The sequence below is a fragment of the Aplysia californica genome, unplaced genomic scaffold (assembly GCF_000002075.1).
Source record: "Aplysia californica isolate F4 #8 unplaced genomic scaffold, AplCal3.0 scaffold00184, whole genome shotgun sequence".
NCBI classification, from domain to species: Eukaryota; Metazoa; Mollusca; class Gastropoda; order Aplysiida; family Aplysiidae; genus Aplysia; species Aplysia californica.
The window spans coordinates 666,137-688,765 of record NW_004797454.1 but is presented as its reverse complement, the minus strand read 5'-3'; the positions used below and the strand labels follow the sequence as shown (position 1 = coordinate 688,765).

Below are 22,629 nucleotides of genomic sequence, written 5' to 3'. Positions count from 1 at the left end.
TGATGGAAAGTAGGGAGTGGGGAATGGAGTGTGAGTGTGGTGGTGGAAGTGGAAAAAACAGTATTCGAGTTCGTACACACTTGCATTTTTTATGTTACTATTATTGATTAATGACTTGTGGGAGACGATGCTCTCGTCGAAATAAACAAATACTCACAAAGTATCTTGAAAGTAATCAATATCAGATTTTGCAAAGAAGGTTGGATTCTGAAGACAGTTATTACTTTGTGGGTATCATAATATTGTTGAGGGCTAATCACTTCACCTCATTCTCCTGGATAGGGGCAATTTTCAGTAAATACAGCGTCATGAAGGTGGAGACCACTTGCTTATAAAAGTCACGTACAAAATATAGTTGTTCAGGGTAGTCGTTGGTGTTTTACATCCTAATCGACACATGTTAGATAATCCTGGATCCAGGTTACTTTGACTCAGTCTTTCAAGGCCAACCCGGGCAAAGAGGGATACATCACAGACAGAAATACTCGATTTAAAAAAGAAAACCATCTACGCGGGACTTGAAGCTACGTCTTCTACACGCGACGGTAAAGCGAAGAACCGCCATACCACAGACGATGGTTTTCAAAATTTATTGAAATATTTATCATTGCAAGAAGAAGGCAAATGGAAAAGAATGTTACAGAAATCAGACTTCTGAAAAAACGTACTCACCTTCTTCATTCTCACACACTGAGTTCATGGAGCCCACAGAACAGCTAAGGTCTTTGTCACACGCGTTGCTCAGCTTAAAAATAAAGACAGAAGGCATGGGTTACATCTTTAGTTAGTTTTAGTAGAAGTTTTACGGCGCCCACAACTGCATGAGGTCATATGAGCGCCAAGGGGTGGATTTCAACAGAGAAGTCCTTACAGGGAATCAGACTTACTCAGCTCACCTCCAGTGGCGGTGGGTGGACCAACATTTTGGTGGGGCTTAGGTTGCTTCCAGTTCTTTACCACCAAATAACAAGCAATAAGAATTAAACAGTGATGATTTTTCTATAGTCACGGTTAGCCACGGCATTTTGAGAACCATTCAAACGAGAAGAGTTACCTTTGTTTTCCATCTCATTGTTCTTAGTTAAGTTCTTGTTGATGGTGGGGACGAAGCCGATTCACCTCCAAATTTCCTCTAATTAGTTTTTGTGTGATGAAAAAGTTGCCTTACAAGTAGTTCGACCTGATTTATAACTGTTAAATCTCACCAGCGCCACAAACACAAACATGCACACACACCAATTCAAACATAATACTTCTATGAGCTGGATTAGGCCGTGTAGTCGAGAAAGTTGAACGCACCCAGCAAAAAACCAATGAGCGTATAGGTATCTGTGTCAGTGGGGGGAAGTGTGTCGTAAACTTTCACCCTCAGTACAGTGTTATTTTTTCCCAGTCTTCTACCTTTTTACAAGAAGAGTTTCATTAAGGACAGACTGTGGGAAAAGGGCTCATCTTTGATCAGCCCTAAAGACATTTGATTGGCTGCGGGGTTACTATAGTTGTTAGCGGTGACAACAGTGATTGGATAAACGGGCAAGGCGCCAAGTTGATCACTCTGTGTTCATTGCGTGCAGTCATAACGGTTTCAACTGCTTATTTCATTATGGACAAACTTTCATTTACTTTGGGATAGAGTTGGGGGTGGTGGGTGGGGAGGGGGTAGGGGCTCAAGCCCGTGAGCCCTTTACTACCCACCGCCACTGCTCACCTCTCTATCTTCAACAGCACAAAGTCTGCTTCGACTATCAAGGCACCCCGGAAATAGCGGGTCACAAGAGTGTGACAAATATACAAAATAAGAAGAGGAAAAATGACAATAGTAGGGATTAGGAAAGAAAAATCAGCAGTTCCCTGTTGTAGATCAGGCACAGTTATGAGCGTGACATTGAAGAATCAGCCCATTTTCCATTATACTGTGCATGAACGAGAAATGTCCCCCTTTGGGTATGGCCTAAAGACACTTCAGTCAGTCGCAACGCCCCCGGCGGGGTATGGGTTACATCATTTTGTGACACATGCGCTTTAAGAATACTGGCTAAATACCATCAATTTGTCTACCGCCAAAAGCATTTAATTTCGTGTCACAATGCGGTGAAAGCAGGCGCACGCCAATTTTTTGACATACAGAGTTATTAATATCATCCTAGAGCTGGTTCATTTGTCTTGCCTTTGCCGAAAATTATATCCAGCTATCTTGAATAGAAGGCCAGATATTTGCAATTGAAGGAGTTGGGGGTCACCTGGTGTGAGAGGTAAAATTAGCGAGAAAATGGCCGCCAAAGTTTGCTGACTTCTAAAACTTCAGTGTACTTGGAAATTGGAAATTTAGAGGGGGGGGGGAGGTTGTGTGCCTTTAATCAGTATTTTCGATAACATCACCCACACAGAAATGCGTTATTAAAAGTACATAAAAGTTGCTGAGCTAAAAAAGAAAATTTGAAAAGAATTCCCCAACGATCGGATAAATGCCGATTTCTTTGATCCCATTGTTTTGACTAGCGCTTGATTTCATCACACTGCCTCAAATTGTAATTACAATTACTGAACGCCGAGAAATTTCTACTGAACTCCTTGCCACCTGGCAGAAAAAACGAACAGTGCATTCAAATATTTTTTTTAAATGACCACAATAATAAAACGTACCAATGGTTCTGTACGCTACATGGGTCACAAAAGGTCCAAACTCACCAAACTATCATTTATTGAGTGAAAGTGAGTGTTCCCCTACTTCACAGTTCAGTTACTAATGACACTAGTGTCCACGATTGAAGGGCTCTGATAATGACTCGAGTGCACGCCTGCGCGTGTCTATGTTTCCCCTCTCTCTCTCTCTCTCTCTCTCTCTCTCTCTCTCTCTCTCTCTCTCTCTCTTTCTCTCTCTCTCTTTTACACACACACGCGCGCGCGCGCGCGCGCGCATGCACGCACGTGCCGTTTACGATAATATTGTGACCGATAGGGAAATGAATATTATAACTTAGCTAAAATTTCACATATAAGGTCTATCCATTTTCCCATGAGTCTGACAAAGACAAGAATCAGCGTAATAAATACCTTTTCTATTGTAAACCATCATCAAGATCGTAGCAATAATAATACATATTAAGCACCACAACGCTTTTAAAATGTTTCAATAACCAACAACATGGCGACCCCTTGTGTGCACCTACGGTAAAGGGAGGCTCAATCAAACCAAGAACCCATTTCAGCCAGAACCCACATCTTCACGCATTCATGCGACTGATCGGCATTCACAAGATAGCATGAAATTAGTTTCCAATCAGCGGATTCAAGATCCGCTAGCAAGAGAAAGTTTATTCACCGATTACATAACTGAAGCGTTTAATTTTAATAGATTAAGCAGTTAAATGTTTTAAAAGCTAAATAAAAATCAAACTACTCACAATTTTCAAATATTCTATGATGTGAACAATAACAAAAATATAATCCTTGCAAGAGTATGCAAAATAAACTATAATTCTCCGTTTGCTCATATTACAGCTTCGTTGAAAGAGTAGTCACATAGCTCTAAGAACAAGAAATGTAGGTTTTCTTGCAGTGGCAATATATTATTATTTAGTTGATTATGCCCCTTGGGGTTTCTTTTATTTACTGGAGCTCTGGGGTTTCCCCCATTTATGTCTCTTTTTCACATTCTATAGTGCGGTCAAAAAATCGTAGTGCAGCTTATCCTCGAATACCTTTAACGGGTGAATCAGTTTTGTTTTTTGTTTTGTCATTTTTTATGGCGCTCGCAACTGCGTAAGATATGAGAGCGCGGGACACATGAAATATTTTCAGTTTGGTAGGAATTAATTTTGAAGTTTGCCCGGGTGTCGGTCGAAGTCTACTCTTATCGACTTTGCAGCACCAAGGGATCTTTTTGCGTTCTCAACGTGCACACAGGACCAACGACATTTTTCTCGCCCTTATCCGAGATGGCTAGGTGTTAGATCTTACCTACCCTAAGACCAGGGGCGTGGCTGAAAGACAGCAGTAAGAAGGAGTCAAGGAGTAGCAGTAAAAAGGCTGCAGCAAAAAGAGCCAGGAGCCCAGAGCAGGGGGCATATCTAAAGCGTTTGAATCGCATCTTTAACTGATCAAACAAAGTGCAATACTTGAAGATATTTTTAAAAGAAAATTTTGAGTTACTGTTTTGAATCTGCAGTTATTGTTTCCCTCACAGGTGGAGCCAAATGTAAAAAGTAGCAGAAGCATCCCCGCTCTCCCCTGCTACCATAGTTACGTTAACATTTCAAATAAGGCCTCTTTCCGAAAAGCCAGAGGTGCACCAGAACTGGTTCCTTCGTACTGCTGTCTTTCAGCAAAAATTCCAAATTAATTTCTATCAGAAACTGAAAATCCTTAATTTTAATAGTGAAAACAATCAACTTGAGTCCCTTGTGGTCATATGAAATCATGCAGTTGCGAGCGCCGTAATAGCTCTTATTCTACCAAAACAAAAACAAAAGGGAATCTCCGTACAATCCTAATACCTTTTATCTACTTCCTTTTTACGCGTTCGTGCGACTGATCGACATTCCATCAAACGGCAGAATGTCTATCGTTGTCGCGGACGTCCGCGCTATAGTGATATAACCTGTATTTCAGATTCCATTCAGCGGATGCAGGATCCGCTAACAAGAGAAAGTGGTTGAGATACGTACGATAGAGCTACGTCCATGTTCAATATATAATGCTGTAAAGTATTTAACTATTTCTAAAAGTTAAATAAAATTACTAATAACATTGAAATATTCCATGATGTGAACGACATTAAAAATCTAATCCTTGCAAGATTTTGCAAAATTCACTAAAATTCTCTGGTTGCACATTATACAGCTTTGTATAAAAAAGTAACAAAATGGTTCACTTTAGTTCTAAGAACAATAATGTAACGTTTACCTGAAACGACAATATATTTAACTGATTATGTCCCTTGACGCTTTTTTTCTTTCACTCGTGTTTTCTTACACATGTTGGAGCTCTGGGATTTCTTTATTTACGTCTCTTTGTCACAGTGCATCACGGAGACATAATAATTGATAACAAAACGGTTGAACTTTCAACCATGTTCTACCACACACTCATAAACGATATTAAGGCCAATTATTATTTCGTTGACTCTCTCTCTCTCTCTCTCTCTCTCTCTCTCTCTCTCTCTCTCTCTCTCTCTCTCTCTCTCTCTCTCTCTCTCTCGCTTTCACTCTCGCTCTCGCTCGCTCGCTCGCTCGCTCGATCTCTCTCTCTCTTTCTCTCTCTCCCTCTCTCTCTCTCTCTCTCTCTCTCTCTCTCTCTCTCTCTCTGTTTCTCTCTGTCTGTCTCTCCCTCCATCCCCCCATCTCTCTCTCCCTCTCTCTTTCTCTCTCTCTCTCTTTCTCTCTCTCTGTCGCCGCCTCTCTCCCTCTCTCTTTCTCTCCCTCTCTCTTTCTCTCTCTCTCTCTCTCTCTCTCTCTCTCTTCCCTCTCCCTTCATTCTTTTGTTTTCCTCCTAGTACGGTCCAAACCTTGTCTTGCACTGTACCCTCCAGGTTCCTCTCTATCCTGTGTAGAAGCACCCTGTCTTGACATGACAGATCTCCGGTAAGGGTGATGCTGGCTGGCTGGAGGATGTCGTTGGAGATTTGGATCACTGAGGACACATTCGTTTACTTCAAAATCTTTTGTTCTGATTATAATTTCATAGATGGCCTAAACACTAACGGGTAATTTAATGTTCGAGTAAGAGAAAGGAGAAAAGAAGATGGATGAAAAGAAGGTAGGGAAAATACAAAAAAGGGTCTACATTGGGCAACAGTTATGGCATTAGAAATTTCTACGAAGGATTTTCCACACACCCCCCTCCCCCTCCCCCTCCCCCCTGCATCCGACTGGACGTAGAGGTAGGCACTGCATCGTCGCCGATTATGCTTGTGCTGTGTTGTTCTTCGATACAAGATTGATTTATGGCTACTTTCTCGCGAATACGTAACCGTGTTGGGCAAAAACAGTAAAATTCAAGCACACATTGTAATATAGTTACCGGCGCAGTCGGGGAACGGAAAGTGCTCCTGAGGAAGCCAGGATCCGTCTTCGTAGGAGCAGAAATATTCATCTGCTGGTGGTATGGCAAAGGCGTAACCTTTACGACAGGAAATTCTGCAGGTAACACCTTTCGGTCCCTCCTCACACGAAACATTGCCATTGATGGGATGTTCGGGAGTCATGCACAGGTGAGCTGAAAGTAAATTGTGCATGTGTATAGCGAAAGACCAAAACATTAAAAGAAAACACCATATTTTACTGATCATCGTAGGAAGATAATATTATGACTGAAGATGACAAATACAAAAATGTATACATAATGTACGCTTGATTTACATCGGCACACTCATTACATGATAGGAGAATAATACATGAAGATGGATTCGCTGATAAGTCAGTTGGTATCTTGCTGAGCTAGGGTGGGAATGGACCCGGTATAAACCCCCAATTGGTTGGTTAGGTGCTTCGGGTGGCTTTCTATCCTCGTGTGGCTTCAGACAAGTCTCTTAATATACAATTTGCTGCTTGGAAAGGCAAGGGATCATTACTCAGTCGGTGTTCTGTCTCTTTGTTCTTAGGGGTGTTACAAGAAAAACAACCGATGCTCGTAAACTCAGCCCACAATATGAAACTAAGTATAAGGAAATGTATGATTGATACGTTTGAGATGCTACGCAGATGCAGGTAGTCAGCATACTGGATTGATTATCAATATTCTATAAAGATAGGAGATTGATTGGGGGAGGGGGGGCAGACACAGTACGCCATACTAAGGTATATTATGTTCCAATGAGATGGCCAATAAAATAAAATGCATTCACCTTCTCCAAAGGGGTACAGAGGATGTTTATTATTTACTCAAAATCTTGAGTTCTATAAACCATCTGATTTTTTTTTTTTTTTTTTTTTTTTTGGGGGGGGGGAGGGGGTAATACCGAGAACCAAGAACAGAATGAATTATTTCCGAAACTGATGTTCGTAAAATGCTCAGATACTCACGTATAATTGTGACGTCAATTACACATGTGCTGTTGTTGTTAGCCCCGTCAAAGGCCTTGTAGGTGACTTTTGTGGTTCCCATCGAAAAGAGTTCCCCATTTCTATGAGAAGAGGCGATTTCAACAGGCTTGCCCGAGTTGTCTGAAAACTCGGGGGGGTCCAGGTTCACTTCTACAGCCTCTACCTCAGAAACGATTGAAGGTGGGGACACACATGTGTCCACTCTTGGGGGTGTTTTGTCTGGGGAAAGAAGGTCATGTTCATAAAATGTCGTATTATCGTGAACCACATGTCTTGGAGGCATCTAGTATCCCAAAATTCACAGAGCTTGCGGCCTACTGAAATTGTTTCCTGATAATTGGTCTTGGATCCCACTTGCAATATCTTTAATAACTGGTTGCTGTTCTTGGTTAAAACATATTATGGTAGCACTTCAGAGAGATGCTAAACAGCGCCTTTCTCCAAGCCCTTCCCCTATATAGTACTACATAAACCTCTATGCTCTCTACCGCTAGACTTAAGCGTAATCCTACCTCAAACCTAAGCTAACTTGGACTTGTCATATAAGAACATGCTGAACTGATTAAAAAACTTGTAGAAATCAAGGATTCAGGAACGAGTACAAATCAAAGATTAAAAGAACCAGTAGAACTTAAGGATTCAGAAACAAGTAGAAATCAAGGATTCATAAACCAGTAGAAATCAAAAGCCACTCACCTACAACCCGGATGTAAAACTGACATTCAGCCACATTCTCGCTCAGGTCTTCAGCCTTGTACGTGATGTACGTGGTCCCTATGGGAAACCTTGACCCCGGGGTCACGGCTGGTTCAGACGTCAAGACGGGCCGGAAGCCAGAGTTGTCCACAGGCACAGGCGCCGTCCAGGCGACCTCGGTGGTTTCTTTCTCGTGGTCAGCAATGACTTCCATGGATTCCGGGCAATGAAGAACAGGCGGTGTGTCGTCTGTAACCAGCAGAACAACATTGACAATCACGGGACTTTGAGAGACGTTTTTCTTAGTTTTTATCTTTAAAAAAATAATACCAGTGTTTTCCGCTCCCATCGACACAATTTTGATAATTTAGGAAACCAGCTTCCGACCCTGCCTGTCAGGACCAACCCGGGCTGATAGAGGTAGATCTATAGCCCAGCAGGAAAAAAAAACGAGATACATGTACTTACTTACTACCCATTACGCCATCTGGCGTTTAGGGCAGCAACAAAGGATCTCCAGCTCTGTCCGTGTTGGGCCATCTTGGTCAGCGTTCCCCACGAATGATTCCAGGACTTCATTTGAGACTCTACTGTGCGTCTCCAGGTCACTTTGGGTCTGGCCCTTTTGCGACGTCCTTCGGATGTCCAGTGTCTTCACAATAGAGTCTGGTTCTCTTCTCAGAACATGTGCAATCCATCTCCATCTTCTCCTTTTTATTTTGGTGGTCATGTCCTCTTGCTACATTTTCGTAACAGATCTGCGTTGGAAATCTTGTCGTTCCAGAAGATTTGGAGGATTTGGCGTAAGCTAGTTGTATGAACGGAAGATAGCATGGCACGGTCATGATCAGTCATCCTCCAGCATCAGCTCCATATAGGAGAATGGATAGTACAGAGCTGTTATACAGCTTTAACTTGGTTTGTATGCTGAACTGTCCCGACTTCCAGATGTTGATCATGCTTCTGTGTACAGATCTTGCCTTGCCGAGTGTGTTCATGGTGTCTTCCTTGTTACCTACCTAGGCGGCATAATCAAAACTGACGGCGGCACAAAGGAGATACATGTACTCGATAAAAATTTTCCGCACTCTGGATTCGAACTTAGGTCACCTGCGTGCGACAGCGAAGCGCCAATCCGCTCCACCACTGACGCTGGTTTGGTTTTATCTGTGATGACACTGCAACAACATACATGTATTGGGCGCGCCGTTAGCCCAGTTGGTATCATGCTTCTCTACGGAGCAAAATGGCTGTGGTTCGAGTCGCCAATGGGAAATTCTGAACTACTTGTATTGCTAAGGGGAGTGTTTCGGCTCTTCACCCATTTGGCTCGGTCCTATTGGAAACGAACGCTTAATTCGGAGGTTCCGTTTTTCATAAAAATTTACTTCATTGAAAGGGGTGTTGAATCAGTACAATTTCAAAACAACACGTGTCCATTAACCCTATCCGTACATCGTGATTTACTATCGTATCCATACGACGTGGGGAACTCTGTGCCGCCACTTTCCTTAAGAGGAAATTGACTCGTTAATCCGATCTGTACGCTTTGCATAACAGTCTGACAAAATAGGTTTTTGAGAAATACTGAAAGTTTCAAAGAGATCTTAAACCCGGAACTTCCCCCAATGTGTCCCTTGTGTGACTATGCATATGAGACTGTGGATCATCATCTGTTCCACTGTACAGCCCTAAATGGCATCAGAGCTACCCTTCTCCCTCCGAGACCTAACATTGACAACACACTCTATGGAACATTACAGCAACTGCAGCAGACCTGCATTTATCACTACATGGCATTGGACAGAAGGGCGAGAGCCCAGCTGTTGCTGGATCGATAACAACAACAACAACAACAACAACAACAACAACAACAACAACAACAACAACAACAACAAAGAGATCTTCGTACTAGAAGTATTCTAAACTAAAATGTGAAGAATACAACCCCGGGAGTACAAAACTACCCCAGAGTGTACGGATAGGGTTAAGAGAATTGAACAACATATAATTCACTTTGTGCCAAAACAAATATCCAGCAAAAGATTTGGCGGAAAGTGGCACCGTAACCGACTACAACTGACAAGAACCCAATATATAATTAAGATGAAAATAGTGTCTTTCTAAAAATAAGAGCGAAGTCTACCCATTTGCTATAGTTACTTCGATGTGTCAAATCAAAATGCCTCATTACTTTAACACTGCAATCAAGTTCAGATTCTAGAGTGTTAAGCTTTTCTCTTGTAAACGAACTCACTAAATCAAATTGCTTCATTACTTTAACACTGCAAGGAAGTTTAGTTATTAGAGGGTTAAGCTTTTCTCTTGTAAACGAACTCACCAACGCACTTGTTCACCCCGTCCTCCACAGCCATCCAGGTGCCGTCAGGTGTGCACTGTTTGGTGTGGGGCCCTCTCAGAGAGTAGCCTGATGAGCATGAAATGGAGCACGTGCTTCCAAACACGACCTCACGGGCCGTGCACGAGGACGGTGCGATGGTTCCGTCTTTGATCTGAACCAGTGGAGGGCACGTAATTTCTGGGAAATGGTAGAAGGTCAGTCAATAAATCATTCAATCAATAGCTGAAAAAAATATAGATCTACTTGTCAATCGATCAACTTGGAATTTAATTAATAATTCAATCTACCAACCAGTTGATTTCTGTTTTTCATTGTATCTTTTAAAAAGTAAACGAACGTTAACGTTTTAATTCAATCAAGGTTTACCTTTTTCTTTCTGCTCATTTGCTCGCGCTCGCTCTCTCTCTCTCTCTCTCTCTCTCTCTCTCTCTCTCTCTCTCTCTCTCTCTGATTGTGACTTAGAAAGTGATGCCACTTTCATACAACTGCATCATACAACTAATATCCCAAGTGAAGTTTGTCTATTTTTTACTAAATAAATATAATAAGGAAAATCGTCCTCGAGCTAATTCATTCTCTTTTTAACGAGGTCTAAAGATCAAAAATGAGTATTTTTTGGTAATTCAGTGCTCCTGAATTAGTGATAAATAATCGGTTTTAAAAGCCCGAAAAAAAAAAAACAAACAAACAAACAAAATCGCCTACCACCACCTTCCCCCGTCAGCCGATGTAAATTCTTCGTACACCAGTGTAACAACGGTCAATGCACACTCAGTACTCACCGCGACACCTGGTGGCGATGCCGGTCCAGTAGGCGATGGCCAGACACGTCCGCTTCCGAGAGCCCAACAGCTGGTACCCGGCATTGCAGGTGAAGCGACACACGGTGGAGTAGGAGAAGTCGTCCGTGGAGCACACCATGTGGCCGCTCTTGGGAGGGGGCAGGGACGGGCAGGTTTTCACTGCGATGTCAAGGAGAAAGGGGTGCACGCATTGGTAAATAAACAAAAATAAAAACATATTTTTGGCTTAATTTTTTTTTCTTAACTCTATGCCGGGGGATGATGGATGGGATGGATTATCTGTAGATCTATGTTTGTTGTCGGTTCGCTTTGTTGTTGTTAGGGGAACAGGGGTGTGCGTTTCATGTTGTTTTCTGTTTTAGTCTGTCTCGATAGATTCTTTCTTATTTATTTCTCTTGGATTGTTGGAGGAGGGAGTTAACAATATTGCTATATAATAATGTTAACTAGATTCGACTAGTAAATTTTCTGAATACGAGGTATGTCCGTAAGTAACTTGAAAACAGCTACTAAATAAACAAATCCATACGGATTTTAATTAAACACGTACAGTATGCCTGTAGAAATACAGCTTAACTACTTCATAACGTATTCCCAACAAAGCACTTTTTTCTGGTAGTTCAACAAAAAATGTAATCGGCTCCTCGAAAAAGTTTTGGTCAAAAAGATGCAAAAAAGTTTGTTAAGCTGGAAAGTACATCCTTGGCCACGTTATCATAATATGTAGAGCAGACAAGATTGTGCTAAGCAATAAACAGTGAACGTATTTTCTGCAGTCTCATTTTGTTTTGAATACACCCTTGTAACGTATATCAATAATTCCGGGGTGGACCCCTGACAGGCAGGGTCGAAGCTTCCGCCTAAATTGTCTAAATTCTGTCAATGTGGGAGAATAAAACATCATCATTAAGAAAATTTTAACACCTCAATAAGTCCTCAATACATTTTGATTCTGGAACTTGGTTTCTCAACTACTCACTGATACACTCAGCATCCTGTCCAGACCAGGAGCCGTCGTCCTGACAGATTCGAACACTGCTCCCCCGGAGCTCATAGCCGTGCTGACAACGCAATCCACAGGCAGCATTGAAGACGTTGTTGCACTTGTTGTTGACAAAGTAACCATGTTTGGGAGGCGACAGCTCCGGACACCGGAACACTGAGGACAGATCATGGATTCTGTTTTATACTTCGCATAATATTTTATCTGTTTTGTTTCGAAGACGGAATTCCATCACATTAGTACTTTCATCAAAACGATAAGGTGAAAACTTAAAAAGCTAGCAACTTGTGTTTCACGTTAAAATGACTAAGAATGGCAATAGATGTAAAGTTTCCTAAATGGGAAAAACAGGAAATGTCTCTCTTAAAGTACAGTTACGGTACACTACAAACTAGTAAACTAGTTGTCTATATTAAGTATATGAAGTAGAATGGCACTGTAAACTGTTTAAATCATTGAAGCTACAAAAGGCTTTATTAACTTAGTACATTACAAAAGAAGATTGAGTAAATTCCTAAATTAAAACGATAAATTTACTTTTGACGTTTCGGCAATGAGTTTCCTTCAATACGACAACTTTTCAGTCTGTTTATCACTAGATAGACTGCTGCCATCGCTGAAATGCACTAGGAATATCTATATCAACTCTAGTCTACCATTTTAATGAAATGAGCCTCATTTTTTTAAAAATAAAATTTCGTATTACTGATAAAGTTTTTTTACCTGTGCACTCATCTGAACCAAAAGTCCGGTACCCTCGCTTGCAGCTGCACTCATTGGGAGATACAGCACCAGGTGTTGTGCTCTGGTGCTCATAGGGGCATGGCTGACATACGTGCAGATCTCCTTGGCCAGAGAAGTTCTTGTAGGTGCCAGACGGACATGCTGAGGAACGGAGGAAACACATGTTCGGAGGAACGGGAGGGGAGGAAGAGGAGAGAGGAGAAGAAGAGGAGGGGGGAAATCAAGGATAGTGAATTATCTCTCATTGTATGTGCACTTGTTTAGATTACTGTCACGCTGCTCTTTAAAGTGTAAGTCATTTCCGAGGTGGAAACGCATTCCTGGGGGAAATAGATTCCCCATAAGACAAAAAATGGTGCCCTGTGATTCAAAGGATGAACTTCCGTTGATTGATCAAGTTCGTAAACAGCTGCCTTACAATAGTTGGCACAGGAAAAAAGCAAGAAACAACGAGGTGGTTTTTGGGAAGTGTCATGTATATTTACCTATCTATCTATCTATCTATCTATCTATCTATCTATCTATCTATCTATCTATCTATCTATCTATCTATCTATCTATCTATCTATCTATTTATCTATCTATCTATCTATCTATCTCTTTCTCTCTCTCTCTCTCTCTCTCTCTCTCTATATATATATATATATATATATATATATATATATATATATATATATATATATATATATATATATATATATATATATGTATATAAAATTATATAATATGTGTGAGAGAGAGAGTGATTGTGTGTGTTTGTGTGTGTATGTGTGTGTGTGTGTGTGTGTGTGTGTGTGTGTGTGTGTGTGCGTGTGCGTGTGTTTACCGCGAGCGGTGGGTTGTTATGACCCAAATTGCTAAAGCACAGCACCACACGTACATGAATAATCTTACACCTCAGACCAACAAAAGCTAAAACTAGCGAAACAACAGAAAGTCAACTTTCACAAGGAAGCCTTCTCATGCTTACCATGTTTGTCTACTGCACGTCATTAGAAAACAATATAAAGCTTCTTCTGTAACCAGCGTAATATGACACAAAATCGTGTTAAAAGTGCGCTATATTCTGTAGTTAATAATACCAGGTCCTCGAAACATTCGGTGGTTGACTCTAGGTAACTCTACATGGATGACATCGATGGCTCCTGACTATCAGTTTATTGTTTTTACTCTTACGCATGGCGCATGTTGTGTGACTTCTGTTTTCTGTCTCTCACTATCGCTGATAGGGAAAGGGGAATTTGTAGAGGTGGTACGGTACTGCACGGTACGGTACGGTACGCAAGGCACCGCATCGCGTGGCATGGCATGGTTTTAAGTTTTAACACCCCTCCCTATACTATGTGATGATAGATGGAACAAAGGACTAAACTTGTAAAAGACTTGTCAAAGCGACAGTTGCTCACGTTTACAGCCACTGACGCCTCGTCCAGTGCCGTAGTATCCAGGCATACACAGACACTCGTATTTCCCCGTGTATGTCCCACAGGAACAAGAGGCGTTCTGGTGGCAACACGGCCCTCCTTTCGAGCAAAGACGACTGCACTTGGAGGCAGGCTGTTTGATGTACGACCCGCTCTGCAAATCTGGAAAAAAAGAGTAATTCATAAACAAATTCCTTCTTGACGAGTTGAAGCCAGTTTCAAAAGCATGGCATCAAATAGCGGATCCACTTATAAAGCGAACTACAGTTTTCAGCAAATCCTTCCTGTGTTGGGTTTGTGGGGCATACAAAACTAAATTGTCCAAAATCAGTTCTAGTTTTTTTTTCTGTCTGTCTCTTAGAACTATGACTGTCCTCTCTCTCTCTCTCTCTCTCTCTCTCTCTCTCTCTCTCTCTCTCTCTCTCTCTCCTCTGTGTATCTATCTATCTATATCTCTCTCTCTCTCTCTCTCTCTCTCTCTCTCTCTCTCTCTCTCTCTCTCTCTCTCTCTCTCTCTCTCTCTCTCTCTCTCTCTCTCTCTCTCACTCTCTTTTGCTCTCGGGCTCTCTCTCTCTCTCTCTCTCTCACACACACACACACACACACACACACACACACACACACACACACACACACACACACACACTCACACACTCAGAGAGAGAGACTCACACACACAGACTAACACACACAGAAAACACACACAGACTGACAAACACACACTCAAACACACATGCTAGCCCATTTTCTCTGTCTGTCTGTCTGTCTCTCCCTCTCCCCCTCTTTCTCCACCTAACACCCCCCCCCCCCCCCCCCCTTTCGTTACTCCTATAATATGTCAGCCCGGCAACTACGGGAAGAATAAATCGCATTCGGCAAGAGAGAGATATTCACACTGTCGCAAACACAGAGGTCTGTAAATTCGAAATACATAAGGGCCATTCATATTGACACAATTCGTTTAACATATTATACGTTTTCGTATCTTTGTGTGAGAAATGGATCTCTTTCTTATACGGTGACTCTGATTGAAGCAGTCCTGTTAAATGAATCTAAATTGAGTACATCGGGGATTGAAACTTGTATAATAAATTACAACCATTCAGATACCTTATTTTTTCTTACATATCAAACTATTTATAATTGTGAATATTTTTTTCTTACATATCAAACCATCGAACTAGTGTTTATAATACCAGGAAAAGGGAGAGGGGGGGGGGGTAGAATTACCAGCGTGCAAGGCCTTTTTAGCCAGTGCTTCGAATTCTTCGAAACTGTCAAGGATGTAACATGTTTCGTTCTTTGGTTCAGAGGCCATGTCCTGCAGCTCCCATACAAAGCCATCGCGTATCCCAAAAGTGAAGATCTTCACGCCTTGTCTCTTGAGTTTGTGCGCCACTGGTCGAGGGTCTCCGCCATTGGAGTAGCCATCGGTCATCAGAAATATCGCTTTTGCGGCATTCTTGCGGGCAGATCTCAGCACTTTCTGTTGGTCGTAAAGTAAATCGTGATACTGAAACGGATCTGAGCAACATAATTTGAACGACAAGGTGAATAATTCTAAACAAGGGGGGGGGGCGCATGTAGAGGTCAACAACCTCGTCATCTCTGCACCAATTTTCAATAATACTTTGACAACCCAAATTTGTCAGTAGGAAGAAAATCAACCAGTTTGTTCGAAAAATATCAAGTTTTTAATATTTCAACAGAAACTTAGTAAAACACAAAACTTAATAACTGTATTTTAAAAAATCAATCATAATGTGTATTTGCGCATCATTACAAAAAAGAGTATCCATTTTAAAGCGCAATGCTTTTCTCTGGGCTTTTTTTTTTTAAATCAAAGACAAAATCTACATTAACAATCCACAAACAATCTAACAGGTAAAACTCAGGGTTGAAGAGGAGGTCCAAAGAATCAACCAAGGATTATTTCAAATTTCCAGCGTCGTATTTGAGTTCGTCTGGAGAGAAGCGACCATTGTCTGAGGCATAATGTAATCAAAATAGCCACCGCTTTTCCTAGGTTTGTTTGTCAATGTGAGTTTCAAATAAATTCGTTCTTTAATGCACAAATACACTTTTAGGTTGAATTTCAAGCAGTTGTAAAGCTTTGTATTTTTCTCAATTTGGGTTCTAATTTTCTAAACTTGACATTTCTCAAATCGTTGTTTTAAATGTATATATTAACAAATTTGGGGTTTCCTTGGCTGAATTTTGCTTAGTACAAGTTTTGTTAAAATTCGTACAAAGATGACCAAGTTTTTGCCTTGTTTTAACATTCTGAACACATATATATGGGAGAATGTCCTGCCTACCAGTAATATGCCTCAATACGTGTTTCTTGTGTTAAAATGGCTGTAACACATATTCCTAAAAATAATCACAAAACGAAACATGCAATTCAAGAACTCATTCCTCGACTTTATAGTTTTCGGTGGCTGGGGGCTACTGACTAAAGTGTCGTTAGGCCATTCCCAAAGGGGAGACATTAGCATGGTCTTATGCTCCGTAGAATTGTACATGGGCTGATTCATCAATGCCATGCTCATAACTGTGACTGAGCTGCATATGGGAACTGCTGCTTTTTCTTTCCTAATCCTTACTACAGTCATTTTTCCTCTACTTCTTTTGCATGTTTGTAACTCTCTTGTGACCCGCTATTTCAGGGGTGCCTTAATAGTCGAAGCAGACTTTGTGCTGTTGAAGCTAGAAAGGTGAGTAGAGTAAGCCTCATTCCCTGTTTGGACTTCTCTGTTGACTTCCACCCCTTAGCGCTCATATAACCTTACGCAAGCGCCGTAAAAACTCTACTAAAACTTAAAACTAAAACTGTTTTTGTTCATGTCTAATTACTCGCCTTTTAGCTGAAATAAGTACTGAAAAATGAAATAAATTTTTCAAACAAAAGTAAATCATGGACACTAGCAGCAGAATTAGAGAAAAGGATTCAGACCACAGAGATGAGATGTTACCGCCGACTCCTTGACATCTCGTACAAAGACCACGTTTCAAATGCTGAAGTACGAAAGAGAATCATCAACGCAATATGAAGATCTACTGACTACAGTGAAGAGACGAAAACTAAAATGATATGGGCATGTCACAAGATCCACAGGACTTGCCAAAACAATCCTGCAAGGAACCATACAAGGAAAGAGAAAGAGAGGAAGGCAGAGAAGGAGATGGGAGGACAACATTACAGAGTGGACAGGAAAGACGATGGGTGACAATCTGAGGAGAGCAGAGGACAAAAATAGATGGCGAGAGCTGATTTTCCAATGCAGTGGTGCCCCAACGGTTGCCCCAACCACGGGATAGAAGAAGAAGAAGAAGAAATCATACTTTCTAATCTAATTAATTTTGTTTTCTAAAAAAACCTCTTCAGGTAATACGATTTGTCCTCGTTAAATCAAAGTGAGATTTCATTGTAGTATTCATACCTCCGCCTCTAGAAGAGCTCCGAGAGTGTTGGTCCCACCGGGGGTGTAATCCACTTCCGTGATGTCTTCGTTGAGCAGACGACACTTGTGATTCTCCGAATCTGGACGAGACAGGTAGTCAATATGGCGGAAAATCTTGTGTGGAGACGAGAACGTGATCACAGACACCCTAGTTGTGTTCACGTCGACCGTAAAATCAGCGAGCAGGTTGCGAACAAATCTGAAACAGTGAGATAAATAAGTGCAACTTAATAAATAGTGTGCTATATGATTTAAAGAAAAAGACGAAGGTTAAGTTTAATTGGGACCGGGGACCATGGTTGAGCGAGGGAGGGCGCTCCGTGTAGAAGCTGGAACCCTCTCTAATAATATATTTGTTCTTGTTTTTGGTTTTCTTTATTTGTTTGTTTGTTTGTTTTGAGAGGAAAGGGGTTGTTGTGTATTTTTCTGCGTTCTCCCTCTCTTTTATAGCTTAAATTCTATGGAGCCACAAACATACTATTTAAGTGTCGGCTTATGATGTGACTCGATTATAAATTATGACCGTTACAGTTTTCTTTAATAATAATAGATAGCATTTGTATAGCGCAAATCCCCGCTCAACAGCAAGCTCTATTCGCTTCACAATCTATACTATTACCCCAGCAGACCTGAGAGCATTCTGAAACAACCTCAACTTCCTGGGAAACATACAGTGCTAGCAGCCATTCATAGGCGCTAAAACACTAACATACTGACAAGATCTTTCGCTGTCTATTTCAGTGTACCAAAGACGTGGATTGCGTATTTGTGCAGCAAAGCAGACTGGTTTTGACTCATGACAGGCGTGTTCAGCGTTGTTGTTTGAATAAAACACGTAATATAAATGCATGTTATTATTCAAGTTTTGTTTTGTTTTGTTTTTATATAGATTTACGCCCCTAACGTTCAATAATTATTCTTGCTTATTCGCCAACATTAAATTGTCCACAAATTCCGCCTGACGTTGCTCAAGTCATGGGCCTGGGAGTGAAGGGGTTAATGCGGAACTCAACAGAATCTTGCAATACTGGAGAAATGAAAATGTTTACCCTGAACTCTCATGTCACGGACAAAAGCCCCTATCGACACAATTTAGGTCATTAAGGGGGCGGGCTTCCACCTTTCCTGTCATAGCCAACCCGGGCTGAAAGCAAAATTACATCTAGCAGAAAGACCGAGATACTTGATAATCATTCTCCCCTCACGGGAAACCTAGGCCTTCTGTTTGCGACGGTGAAGGACCGAACCACTACACCACTGAGGTCGGTACATAAGATATAAGTGTGTCTGTCTCTTTGTTAGTATTTTCGTGTGTGATGCATTACAGCAAACGTAAAAGTGTTGCCTAAATACAAATTGATTGATGGGTTGATTTGCTGATTGTTTCTTTGGCTAGATGGATGCATGGATGGATGAAATGATCAACAAAAGTGAGCACAAAGAACAAATTGAGACAGACAAGATACATGTATACACAAGAAGACATTTCACATTTTAAGAAAACTTCATTCTACCTCTCTTTACGCTATCGTTGTGCAAGATGCTTCTTGTTATAATCCCGGGCGCGTTGTATTTCTTTCTGTATTGTATGTAGTTATTATTATTATTATTATTATTATTATTATTATTATTATTGTTATTATTATTAATATTATTATTATTATTATTATCATTTTTATTATTATTATTATCATCATCATCATCATCATCATCATCATATTATTATTATTATTATTATTATTATTATTATTATTATTATTATTAATAATAATAATAACATTTTATTATTATTATTTTAATATTAGGGTGGGGTGGCAGAGCGGTTAGTACGCTCGTCTCCAAAGTGGAAAGTCTGGGTTTGAGCCTCAGTTCGGACACGGATTTTTTTCGGCCCCTCCTGCCCAGCCAGCAGTTATGGGTACCTGACTTCGAGTTGGGGAACTAAAGGCGGTGTGGAAAGGAACTGGCCACCCTACCACAATATGCCGAAGGCCCAGGAAGTTGTCTCACTAACAAGGCAATCACCAATGTCCTGATCGGATGCGGGAACAACTTTACTTTTCTTTTTCTTTTAATATTATTATTGATAATAACGTAGCAGCAGCAGCAGCAGCAGCAGCAGCAGCAGCAGCAGCAGCAGCAGCAGCAGCAGCAGCAGCAGCAGCAGCAGCAGCAGCAGTAGTAGTAGTAGTAGAAGTAGTAGTAGTAGTAGTAGTAGTAGTAGTAGTAGTAGTAGTAGTAGTAGTAGTATAATTTTTATTTTTATCATCATTGTGATGACTATCATTATAATTATTATTATTATCGTTATTATTATAACTAGTATTACATATAATATTATTATTAAGACTATTGTTATTATTTTGATGTGTGCATGGGTTGTGGAATACCTCGAAGAATAGGCTGGAAGTATAAAAATGAAGTGTGAAAAATGTATATTTTGTCACAACACGAAGTCAAAACATTGTACCGTATTTACTACAAGGAACAAGGGGGTTACGGTTTTAAGTTTTGCTTAGCCCGAGACTAGATCTATAATTGCATGTATTAAATAGGTTTTTTCGGGAGCGAGAGTGAGAGAGCGAGAGACAGCGAGAGAGAGAGAGAGAGAGAGAGAGAGTGAGAGAGAGAGAGAGAGAGAGAGAGAGAGAGAGAGAGAGAGAGAGAGAGAGAGAGAGAGAGAGAGAGAGAGAGAGAGGGAGAAAGACAGAGAGAGCAACAGAAACACGTGAGGGTGCGGGGAGCATGGTCTCTTTCACTGGTTAATTTGACATTTCGATATATGGTGAGGTCGATCTTTGGATCTTTCTCCATCTAACTTCCCCTGCTTCCCTATCCTAGCAGTTCTATAAAAATGAGTATCATTGCCTGTTCATGTTAAGGATAAATGAATACGTACCTTCTTCTATTTTAATTCATTCCATCATGCTCATCCTCATCGAACCTTTTATCTCTGTAGCTCCCACCCTCCCCTCCACCCCCCCCCAAAAAAAAAGAAAGAAACAATCCGCAGTCCCAGTTTTAAGGATAGCATTTAATTAGGTAACTAACCTCTTCCTCATAGAAATAGTTTAATGTTCAATTATTATTCTTGCTATTTCTCCAATATTAAATTGTCCACAAATTCCCCCTGATGTTCCTCAAGTCATGGGCCTGGGAGTGAAGGGGTTAATGCTGAACTCAACAGCATCTTGCAATACTTGGAGAAAATTAAATGAAAAAGTTTACTCTGAACTCTCATGTCACGGAGAAACTGTCTAAACCCGAAACAAAGCGATTTCCCACGCATTGCTCGTACAGGAAACAGTATTGCCACTTGAAAGGAGGGACATTTGGGTGGGTGCGATTACTTATTACCGGCCCTTCATTTATTTGGTCATTTCACCACCCTATCAATTTATTGACTACTTTTGTAGAAGTTTATAAAAAAGTATCATTGAGGACACAGTAATAATAGATGTACGTAAGAGAGAGGGAAGCCCCGTTATTTGAGCTTCTTTTTCTGCTTCAAAGACCCGTTATTCACAAGATTTGCAGGGCGCTATTAAAAACAAAAACGGAAAAAAGGGTATATTCCTTGAAAGGGTTGGAAAAAAAGGGGGGGGGGGTATGGCTAAAAAGAGATCACATAAATTAAATGTCAACATGTGTTCAGAGTGCAATCACTCCAAGAGACTAATTAACAATCACACTGTTGTTAACCTGGAGGTTCTTTTTCATCGGATACTATTCTGGAATTTTAAAATGTTTTTTTTTAATCAAGGGGAAAACAATAACAATAATCTGGCGGGTGAAGAGTGACCTTGAGAGAAGCCCAAAGAGTCCGGCGAGGGACGTGGGAGTATTGGCCACGCCCACCAAGATTGGACAGCTACTTCTTGTGCTTTCGGAGCCGCTTGCGACACATGAAAACCAAAAAACCTACTGATAGGCTAATTCTCTGAGAGAAAAGGGGGCGTGCCATTAACCCAATTGGTATCATGCTGGACTATGTAGTGGATGGCCCTGGTTCGAATACCAAGACTTGACGTTCTTGAAATCTGGTCGTTTTCTTGAGTTTTCAAGGTTCTCAGCCCAGTACATTTAGTCTTATCGGAGACATACATTATATTCAGAGGCCCCGCATCTTAATCAAATAGCCTTATAGTATTCATTTACACTCACTCCCTCACTCACTCACTCACTCACTCACTCACTCACTCACTCACTCACTCACTCACTCATTCACTCACTCACTCACTCACTCACTAACTTACTTACTAGAGAGCAGGGAAAGGATTTGAAGGGACACCTAACATCAAAGGGTTTCAATCTTACCTGACTTCCTCGTAGAAGTAGTACTCGCCCACTGTCCCCGAACTGTCGATAAGGAACACAAGCTCTACCTGCCGATTCGGAGTGTTCCGCAGGTGCTGAACGTGTCGTTTGAAAATAGCTCCCAAAGTCTCCACCTTAGCCTTCTCGAAGTTTAAGGTCAAACTCCTCATGAAAGTGTTGTAAGACGAAGGTCTCCTGAACAGCGTCCTTGCCTCACTCGATTGCACAAGAAGGCAACCGATCACGGTCAAAGTTAGCACAGGTAAGGATCCCATGATTTCTGTTGGGTCTGGAATGTGTCTAAATTAACTCCAATACCCGCAAGATGATAAGTCCATGGGTCCTTAGCACGGTCACATCAATACCATAATTTACGCTTTTAGGAATTGCCTGTTGTATTAAATCACAATGTTTGAACAATCAAGTGTACTTCAGTATCATAATGTGAAGCCAGTGATTAGAGAAAAAAAGGCAAGAAAAATGCCACTTATATTTACACTGTTCGAGAAAACTCAAGTAAAGTGTGTTTGTGAACTGTGGGTAGTTGGCGAATGCTTCGTGTGGTTAGCTAATTCTTTCCTATCAAACATCTATCGTCCTCCTTTTTTTTTCTTTGTATGTTACTATCTAGCAACACCTCTAATTTTCGGTACTTATATGACTTATTTGTATTGTAAGTGTCGTAAATCTTGACGGTATACTACATACATAATATTAGTTTGGAAATTGCATGATTTAATAACATTTAAAGACTTGTTTTTGTTGTGGTCTTT

The 22,629-nt window shown here is 40.9% G+C and overlaps 1 protein-coding gene across 1 annotated transcript in view; it reads right to left on the bottom strand.

The window, feature by feature from the left end:
* The window catches only part of LOC101854327 (sushi, von Willebrand factor type A, EGF and pentraxin domain-containing protein 1), a gene marked incomplete in the record, with an annotated part of 70,621 nt that overhangs the window by 38,917 nt on the left and 9,075 nt on the right, over positions 1-22,629 (bottom strand). The window contains 13 exon segments of the mRNA XM_013082608.2: positions 673-745; positions 5,507-5,631; positions 6,022-6,216; positions 7,023-7,262; positions 7,740-7,988; positions 10,081-10,278; positions 10,884-11,063; positions 11,884-12,063; positions 12,631-12,792; positions 14,058-14,237; positions 15,306-15,561; positions 17,519-17,738; positions 21,857-22,246. Of these exon segments, the coding sequence (XP_012938062.1) occupies positions 673-745; positions 5,507-5,631; positions 6,022-6,216; positions 7,023-7,262; positions 7,740-7,988; positions 10,081-10,278; positions 10,884-11,063; positions 11,884-12,063; positions 12,631-12,792; positions 14,058-14,237; positions 15,306-15,561; positions 17,519-17,738; positions 21,857-22,131 (2,533 nt within the window).